The following is a 10,266-nucleotide window of genomic DNA, read 5'->3' on the forward strand; positions in this document are numbered from 1 at the left end:
ACACGCCCCTGCGCTGCCCCCCCCCCCCCAGTCTCAGTAACAGTGGTGAGGAGGATGGTGTTGGGGGACACGCCCCCTGGCCGGTCAGTCAGGCCCCTCCCCCCGCCTCACCTGCACGTCCTCGTTGCGCAGCTCGTCTATCAGCACAGCGATGGGATATAACGAGTCATCTCCGTCTGCAGCCGCCATCTTGCTTCTTCCTGCGGGACTGACGAGGAGACGGGGGCGCCCGAGCCGTCATGCAAGGGTGTACAGGGGACCGCCCACCGCCTGACGTCACGTCCAACCTCCAATGTTTATAGCAACGCGTCGGCGTGCGGCTCCTGGAGATGACGTCACCCGTCACTAGGGAGATGGAAGAGGGGCAGCAGGATGAGAGGCGGAGCGAGGTGACGTCACCTGTAGCTGGGGCTGCCATCTTGGATCCGGGCAGAATTCTTCCGTCTCTGTTACATGAAGGTAGATAGTACGCCACACCCCCATAGACTCCTCCCACTGGTGCAGCATCAGCTTATAGCAGCACGTGGAGGAGGATCCGCAGCTCAGTAGTGATGGGAATTCCGGCTCTTCTCGGAGAATCGGCTCTTCTGAATCGGCTCCCAGTAAAGAGCCGGCTCTTACGGCTCTCAATCGGCTCTTCATTAAATATCACTGGACACCACTCAGAATCGGAGTAAAAGCCCCGCCCCCGTCTCCATGACAACTCCAGACTGCTTCTCTGACTGGGGCAATCCCTTCTGCTACTGCTCTGCTCCGCCCCATACACTCCTACAAGCTGCAAGAGGAGGACTACATCTCCCAGCATGCCTCAGCACCCTTTATTACACAGCAAAGCAGAGCTGAGCTGGCTGAACCACCCATCACTACAGAGCTCTGTATAGTTACTGTAACGTCTGATTGCGCTGCCCGGAAGCTCCTCCCACACTGAGTAGCACGCATGCTGGTTCCGGGGCTGCCTTCCACACTGAGTAGCACGCATGCTGGTTCCGGGGCTGCCTTCCACACTGAGTAGCACGCATGCTGGTTCCGGGGCTGCCTTCCACACTGAGTAGCACGCATGCTGGTTCCGGGGCTGCCTTCCACACTGAGTAGCACGCATGCTGGTTCCGGGGCTGCCTTCCACACTGAGTAGCACGCATGCTGGTTCCGGGGCTGCCTTCCACACGGAGTAGCACGCGTGCTGGTTCCGGGGCTGCCTTCCACACTGAGTAGCACGCATGCTGGTTCCGGGGCTGCCTTCCACACTGAGTAGCACGCGTGCTGGTTCCGGGGCTGCCTTCCACACTGAGTAGCACGCATGCTGGTTCCGGGGCTGCCTTCCACACTGAGTAGCACGCGTGCTGGTTCCGGGGCTGCCTTCCACACTGAGTAGCACGCGTGCTGGTTCCGGGGCTGCCTTCCACATTGAGTAGCAAGCATGCTATTTCCGGGCTGCCTTTCACACTGAGTAGCACGCATGCTGGTTCCGGGGCTGCCTTCCACACTGAGTAGCACGCATGCTGGTTCCGGGGCTGCCTTTCACACTGAGTAGCACACATGCTGGTTCCGGGGCTGCCTTCCACACTGAGTAGCACGCGTGCTGGTTCCGGGGCTGCCTTCCACACGGAGTAGCACGCGTGCTGGTTCCGGGGCTGCCTTCCACACTGAGTAGCACGCATGCTGGTTCCGGGGCTGTCTTCCACACGGAGTAGCACGCATGCTGGTTCCGGGGCTGCCTTCCACACTGAGTAGCACGCATGCTGGTTCCGGGGCTGCCTTCCACATTGAGTAGCACGCATGCTGGTTCCGGGGCTGCCTTCCACACTGAGTAGCATGCGTGCTGGTTCCGGGGCTGCCTTCCATGCAGAGTAGCAAGCATGCTATTTCCGGGCTGCCTTTCACACTGAGTAGCACGCATGCTGGTTCCGGGGCTGCCTTCCACACTGAGTAGCACGCATGCTGGTTCCGGGGCTGCCTTCCACATTGAGTAGCACGAAATGCTGGTTCCGGGGCTGCCTTCCACACTGAGTAGCACGCATGCTGGTTCCGGGGCTGCCTTCCACATTGAGTAGCACGCATGCTGGTTCCGGGGCTGCCTTCCACACTGAGTAGCACGCATTCTGGTTCCGGGGCTGCCTTCCACATTGAGTAGCACGCGTGCTGGTCCCGGGTCAGCCTTCCACACTGAGTAGCACGCGTGCTGGTCCCGGGGCTGCCTTCCACACTGAGTAGCAAGCATGCTGGTTCCGGGGCTGCCTTCCACACTGAGTAGCACGCATGCTGGTTCCGGGGCTTCCTTCCACATTGAGCAGCACGCATGCTGGTTCCGGGGCTGCCTTCCACAATGAGTAGCACGCATGCTGGTTCCGAGGCTGCCTTCCACATTGAGTAGCACGCATGCTGGTTCCGGGGCTGCCTTCTGTCAGGAACCGGCCCGCGGCACGCCTGCGTATACGGTTCCCGACTGCGGGTTTGACCAGATTAAGCGGGGAACAGCCTTATTTAAGCTACAAACAAGGCTGGAACCCCTCAAACACTTCCCACTGCCACCACTAGCTGTTCGCTAGACACTTCCACTCTGCTGTTGAGTCCTCAGCGCGCACTCCACGTTATTCGGGTCAGCTTTGCGCTTAGGCCAAATACGGGAACGCCACGCACCCACACACACACACAGTTGCAATCTTACACTGTCGTGAAGCAAAGACCCACTAACAGTCGTTCCGAACGATACTGTTAGCCACTCTGCTGTCGCTACTCGCACTGGCGTTGTTCGTACGTTGGGTCAGCTGCGCGCTTAGGCCAACGTATGACAAACGCCCCCACACACAATGCAATTACAATTTCATACGGTAGTGTTGCTCAAGCGTACAATTAGGCATGAACTTATACACGGTTACACTTCAGTCTCTTCTAGGCTATGAGTGTTAGTTTAGTACGGCAGAAGTCAAACTTATTAAATAATAATTTAATATTCTAGAAAAACATAGAACAATGCAGAACTTAATATATACAAAAAGATTACAAAAAAAACAAAGTAAAAATGTTACAAGATAAAAGTTACAAAAATAAGAGGTTACAAAGATAACACACACGGATATTTGCGTAAAAATAAATGGGGGAAAAAAGAACGTTACCAGCTTAGGTTAGAACGTTGTTTGACGGGAGGACGCCGTTTCGACCAGGAGTCGCGATCCTCCCTAGCTACTCGCTACCTCCGAGAGAAGATACCGGTGGCTGTCCTGGGCCACCTTAAATAGGCCAAAGGGTCCCCTGGGGCATTTAATGTCCAGCCCCCAGGAACTAATGCAGTTTCCCCGTTTGTGACATCACCGAACGCTTGTCATAATCCTTCTTGTGATATGCAAACTTCAAAGGGGGTTCCTGTTTTAGCTTCTTGAAGTTTGGCAGGACACAATGTCACCCATTGAACTCTGCAGACATCAAAAAGCTTCCTCCACATTATTTCCTTGGTTAAAGTGTATTTTAGCACATCCATGAAAAGATCGAATTTTGGTTACAGGTAGCAGTTTGCCTGTAATCCTGTTTACACTTACAGATTTCAAAGCAATTCCACTTCCGTTTTTAAAGTCTGTAGAAATTTCCAACCCCTTCAGGTGTCCGCTTCCCATCCCCAACAGTCTGGCAAGCTTGCTTTGTATGATGGGACAATGGCTGATTCCAGTTCAAAAGCCATGCCGACCAGCCTATTCTTCCTCAATTGGCCGCTAATTAGCAGTACACACAGTTTCCCCGGCTGGACAATGAGGGCAGAGGTAATGTACATTTACATGCAGACTTACATTATCCTTCAGATTACTCTGGCCAGGTGGCCAATTACTACCAAGCACAATACACATCTGAGGTTTTACCCAGTAGACAGAAAAAAGACAGAAATATGTTCTGTTATTATCCTTAACATTATCAGCACCCCAATATATCACCACACCTCCCCTCTTTAGAATGGGGCAAGGCAGATGATCTTCCCAGATTATCCTGCCTGCGCCTACATTGTTGGTTCTGCTTGACGGGACAACCCGTCCGCATTCCCATGATTGCTCCCCTTCCTATGTTGAATGGTGAAGCTATATTGTTGGAGAACCAAGCTCCATCTCAGCAATTTTCCATTGTCACCAGAAACCCAATGTAACCAACTAAGAGGGTTGTGGTCGGTGACGACCGTGAATACGCGACCATAGAGGTAGTGCTGCAGCTTTTGTAGGGCCCATACAATTGCCAAGCACTCTTTCTCTATGGTGGCGTAGGCTACCTCCCGGGGTAGCAGCTTCCGACTTAAATACAGAATCGGATGTTCTTCCCCAGTCTGGTTTACCTGGCTTAACACAGCACCCAGGCCAAAGGCTGAGGCGTCCGTCTGGACCACAAACCGTCGGCTGAAGTCCGGCGCTTGCAACACGGGAGGGCTGGGTAGGGCCCTCTTCAGAGCTGTGAATGACTGTTCACATTCTGGCGTCCAGAGAATCTGCTTGGGCAGCTTCTTTTTGGTGAGATCTGTCAATGGCTTGGCGAGGGCACTGTAGTTGGGGACAAACTTTCTATAGTACCCAGCAGTTCCTAAGAAGGACTGAATCTGTTTCTTCGTTTGGGGGGTGGGCCAGGACACAATGGCATCTACCTTCCCCGTATCTGGACGAAGCTCTCCCCCCCCCACCACATGTCCCAGGTACTGTACCTGTTTCATGCCGATCTGACACTTGCTAGGCTTGACTGTTAGTCCTGCTGCAGTGATGCGCCCCAAAACCTGTGACAGCTGTGCTAAGTGGTCGTTCCAGTTGGCGCTAAACATGGCGATGTCATCTAGGTAGGCGACAGCGCAGTGTTCCAAACCTTCCAGGAGACCATTTACAACCCTTTGGAAGGTGGCCGGGGCGTTTTTCATTCCAAAAGGCATCACATTAAACTCAAACAGACCTGAGGGGGTGATAAAGGCAGACCTCTCCCGTGCCTCAGCTGTTAGAGGGACCTGCCAGTATCCCCGACTCAAATCCACGATTGTTAGATATTGCGCGACAGCTAGCTTATCTAACAATTCGTCGACCCTCGGCATTGGGTAAGCATCTGACGCAGTTATCAAATTTAGTTTTCGATAATCTACACAGAACCGAGTGGTCTGGTCCCGTTTGGGTACCAGCACTACAGGTGATGCCCATGCGCTGTGCGACCGTTGGATCACCCCTAGTGACAGCATTTCCTCAATCTCCTTGCTGATGTGGGCCTGAACCTCAGGGGAGACTCTATAGGCTGACTGTCTAACCGGCTTGTTATTTCCGGTGTCAACATGGTGTACAGCCAGGCTGGTCAGACCAGGGCGGGGCTGTAAAGGTACCACGGTAAAGGGTCAGCACATCAGATAGCCCAGCCTGCTGCTCTGCTGTCAACTCCGGATTGATCTGCACCTCGGTAACAGAGTCGGTTTCCTGGGTGGAGGCCAGGATGTCAACCAGGGCCTCTGCTTCACCGTCCGGTAGCAAACTGCAGACAGGGAGAGCGCAAGCGGTTCTAGCATGATGTTCCTTTAACATATTTACATGGTATGTTTTCAGCTGCTTACCTCGGTCATCCAGCGCGACCACATAGGTCACATCACTAATCTTCCTATGTATGGTATAGGGCCCATCCCAAGCGGCCTGCAGCTTATTCTGTCGCATCGGGTTTAGGACCCATACCTTGCGACCTACCTCATAAACTCTCTCCCTAGCCCCGTGGTCATACCACTGCTTCTGGGTGGCCTGGGCTTGAGTAAGATTCTCTCGCACTAACCCCACCAGGGTGTCCATCTTTTCCCGGAACTTTAGAACGTATTCCACTATGGAGACCCCGGGACCCATGTCCTGCCCCTCCCAGACCTCTCGAATGAGATCGAGGGGTCCGCGTACCCTCCTCCCATATAATAGCTCAAAGGGCGAGAACCCGGTGGATGCCTGGGGCACCTCACAATAAGCAAACAGTAAGTGGGGCAGGTATCGCTCCCAGTCTTTCCCTTGCGATTCAACAAACACCCTTAGCATCTGTTTCAGAGTACCATTGAACCGCTCACATAACCCATTTGTCTGGGGGTGGTAAGGGCTGGCCATGATGTGTTCTACCTGCATTTGTTTACAGAGGCATTCCATTAGGCGCGACATGAATTGCGGGCCGTGATCGGTGAGCATTTCACGGGGAAAACCGACCCGTGAGAAAATGCGCACCAATGCGTCCGCAACCTTGTCTGCCCGTATGGAGCTCAGGGCTACAGCTTCAGGGTAGCGAGTGGCATAATCTACCACCGTAAGAATGAAACGTTTCCCTGTGCTGCTGGGTACCGCTAGAGGCCCAATTATGTCAACAGCAACCCTTTGGAAGGGCTCCTCTATTATGGGTAAGGGCCTCAGTGGGGCTTTGTCGGTGTCACCGGCTTTGCCGACCCGCTGACAGGCGACACAAGACCGGCAAAAATCAGCAATATCTGTCCCCATGTGGGGCCAATAAAAATTGTGGGCAAGCCGTGATTTGGTCTTGCGGATCCCCAAGTGACCAGCCAGGGGCACCTCATGTGCTATTCTTAATAGCTGCTCCCTGTACCTGTGGGGAACAATCAACTGCCGGTCGGCCTCCTCCACTTCAGACGGCTCAGAGGGAATAACCTCTCTGTATAGTCTGCCGTGCTCCCAGTACACCCTCACTTTGTCGCCCTCCACCGGTGCCCTGTCCGCCAGACTCCTGAGCTTCTCCAGGCTGCTATCAAGTCGCACAGCCTCGGAGAACTCAGCGCTGTCGGCCACAGGCACCAGGGAGGTGGCAAACTGGGAGGCCTCTGGGTCCTCAGAGCCAGGCTCTGAAGTGGAAGAGCCCGACCCAGTGACATCAGCCCCTTCAGTGGACAATTCGTCTGCTGCCGCCCGGTGAGCACTGCGGGTCACCACTGCAGCTGACGGAGCGTTCACTGTACACATGTCATTATGCAACACATCACATATTACATCAACATTATCTGCATTCATGGTAACAACGTGTCCCCCTCCAGGCCTGAGCACTGGAGACTCACTAGGGCTGGCTCCTAGTACACAGTCCGTAGCCCCTGGGGCCTCACCAGCACTCCCCGCTTGCACAGCATTATCAGACAGTACCTTGCAAGAGTCCTGAACTTCTGCGGGGGATGCAGGCTCCATGGGGTTTGGAGTAGGCTCATACCGGGCCACTAACCGTCCCAGGTCAGTACCCAACAAAACGTTTGTGGGGATGGCATCCGTTACCCCCACTTCTTTCATTCCGCTGCCGGCCCCCCAATCCAGGTGGACCAAGGCGGTGGGTATGGTGGGGGTGACACCCCCAACTCCTTTGACAGCCATAGTCTTGCCAGGAATGTACTCCTCGGGGTTCACAAGCTGGGGGGTGCACTAGAGTCACCTCTGCTCCAGTGTCTCTTAGACCGGTGGTAACTGTATCCCCAACCGTGACAGGTTGCAGATTCTCTGCATAGCTACCTGCATTCCTGGTGGCACACAACGCATTCCGGGCCCCGCCAGAGTTTGGGGCTTCCTTCTTCTTCTCTGGGCACGTAGCACTGATGTGACCCGGTTTGTTACAGGCAAAACATCTCCGAGTGTCAACGGTGGCTGTTCTACCTCCAGGCGGCTGCGGGACTTGGCTTCGCTGGGTGCTCAGAGGAGAAGGTCTCGCAGGCTTTTCTCCCTTCCAGCTGGGCGCCGTAGTCCTTCGAAAGTCAGATGCTCGATTGGACGTGTAGGCATCAGCAACTTTTGCTGCCTCATCCACGGTCTTTGGCTCTCGGTCCCATACAAACTGCCGGACCTCAACAGGGCAAGTGTGGAGGAACTGGTCTTTTATTATCAGTTCCTGCAGGGCATCAAAGGTTTCAACAGCCAGTCCTTTTACCCGCTGCTGGAAGGCAGTGCGCAGGTTGCACGCATGATCCAGGTAACTGTCATTAGGACCTCGCTGCACTGTCCTGAAACATTTGCGATACACCTCTGGCGTGAGGTGGTATCGTGCAATGATGGCTTTCTTAATTGCCTCAAAGTCTGTTTCTTCCTCCTGGGGGAGACTCACAAACGCCTCCAGGGCCTTGCCTCTCAGCCCTGGTGTGAGGTATCTTGCCCACTGCTCACGGGGCACCCCATACTGCCGACAAGTCCTTTCAAACCCCTGTAGGAAAGTGTCTATGTCAGAGTCCTTGTCCATAGCGGGGAACTTATCCAGGGGGATTCTGTGGACTCGCTCACCTTCGCGTTCTGCGGGTCCAGCAGACCGGTTCTGCTGCTGAAGTTTAGCCAGCTCCAGCTGGTGTTGCCGTTCAGCACTTTCCCTCTCGGCCTGGAGTCGCTGGGCAGCTTGTTCCCTCTCGGCCTGGTGTCTTTCCCTCTCGGCCTGGAGTCGCTGGGCAGCTTGTTCCCTCTGGGCTTGTCGTATTTCCCTCTCTGCTTGCCGATGTTCCAGAATCAGCTTTAGGCGCAGTTCGGGCTCAGCCGAACCTAGTAGCTGTAGGTCGGCTTCCAGAGATGTCATCTCCGTGTTCGGTGGATCATCCAGGACATCGTCTCCACTCGCATTCTGTGGCGGGAGCGATTCCTCCTCTGGCGTGTCGTGAGCTGCACCCGCTGACGTTGAAGCACGGGCTTGCTCTGCCTCATCATGCTCCTCGAGCGCACGAACTAACTGCTCCTTAGTCTGGCCGCTCACCGTCTCGATGCCTCTGTGCTCACACAGGTTGAGTAGCATCTCTTTGTTTTGCCTTGCATAGCTGGATGCTTTCTGAGCCATCGTGTTGCAAAAAATAAAAAGAAAAAAGGGGGGGGGGAGGGAAAGCAAACACCAAGTGTGTATCTTTGAACAAAAAAAAAAGTATATAGATTCTGCACTGAGTAGACTTCTGTAGGCTAGTTGCTTCTAGCAAGCTTCCAGCCTTTAGTACTCAGAATAGCGAGCTAAACTGCGTACTAATGTACTAAACGATCCCACCACTGCCACCAATTATGTCAGGAACCGGCCCGCGGCACGCCTGCGTATACGGTTCCCGACTGCGGGTTTGACCAGATTAAGCGGGGAACAGCCTTATTTAAGCTACAAACAAGGCTGGAACCCCTCAAACACTTCCCACTGCCACCACTAGCTGTTCGCTAGACACTTCCACTCTGCTGTTGAGTCCTCAGCGCGCACTCCGCGTTATTCGGGTCAGCTTTGCGCTTAGGCCAAATACGGGAACGCCACGCACCCACACACACACACAGTTGCAATCTTACACTGTCGTGAAGCAAAGACCCACTAACAGTCGTTCCGAACGATACTGTTAGCCACTCTGCTGTCGCTACTCGCACTGGCGTTGTTCGTACGTTGGGTAAGCTGCGCGCTTAGGCCAACGTATGACAAACGCCCCCACACACAATGCAATTACAATTTCATACGGTAGTGTTGCTCAAGCGTACAATTAGGCATGAACTTATACACGGTTACACTTCAGTCTCTTCTAGGCTATGAGTGTTAGTTTAGTACGGCAGAAGTCAAACTTATTAAATACTAATTTAATATTCTAGAAAAACATAGAACAATGCAGAACTTAATATATACAAAAAAAAACAAAGTAAAAATGTTACAAGATAAAAGTTACAAAAATAAGAGGTTACAAAGATAACACACACGGATATTTGCGTAAAAATAAATGGGGGAAAAAAGAACGTTACCAGCTTAGGTTAGAACGTTGTTTGACGGGAGGACGCCGTTTCGACCAGGAGTCGCGATCCTCCCTAGCTATTCGCTACCTCCGAGAGAAGATACCGGTGGCTGTCCTGGGCCACCTTAAATAGGCCAAAGGGTCCCCTGGGGCATTTAATGTCCAGCCCCCAGGAACTAATGCAGTTTCCCCGTTTGTGACATCACCGAACGCTTGTCATAATCCTTCTTGTGATATGCAAACTTCAAAGGGGGTTCCTGTTTTAGCTTCTTGAAGTTTGGCAGGACACAATGTCACCCATTGAACTCTGCAGACATCAAAAAGCTTCCTCCACATTATTTCCTTGGTTAAAGTGTATTTTAGCACATCCATGAAAAGATCGAATTTTGGTTACAGGTAGCAGTTTGCCTGTAATCCTGTTTACACTTACAGATTTCAAAGCAATTCCACTTCCGTTTTTAAAGTCTGTAGAAATTTCCAAACCCTTCAGGTGTCCGCTTCCCATCCCCAACAGTCTGGCAGGCTTGCTTTGTATGATGGGACAATGGCTGATTCCAGTTCAAAAGCCATGCCGACCAGCCTATTCTTCCTCAATTGGCCGC

The 10,266-nt window shown here is 53.2% G+C and overlaps 1 protein-coding gene across 1 annotated transcript in view; it reads right to left on the reverse strand.

Annotated features, from left to right (window-relative positions):
- The window catches only part of LOC137543622 (serine/threonine-protein phosphatase 2A 65 kDa regulatory subunit A alpha isoform-like), a gene marked incomplete at its 3' end in the record, with an annotated part of 183,382 nt that extends 183,034 nt beyond the window's left edge, over positions 1-348 (reverse strand). Inside the window, exon 1 of the mRNA XM_068264738.1 lies at positions 112-348. Coding sequence (XP_068120839.1) covers positions 112-189 — 78 coding nt within the window. The remainder of the gene's footprint in view (positions 1-111) is intronic.
- Positions 349-10,266: the final 9,918 nt, after the last annotated feature.

Source organism: Hyperolius riggenbachi, unplaced genomic scaffold (genome assembly GCF_040937935.1).
Source record: "Hyperolius riggenbachi isolate aHypRig1 unplaced genomic scaffold, aHypRig1.pri scaffold_132, whole genome shotgun sequence".
Classification (NCBI taxonomy): domain Eukaryota; kingdom Metazoa; phylum Chordata; class Amphibia; order Anura; family Hyperoliidae; genus Hyperolius; species Hyperolius riggenbachi.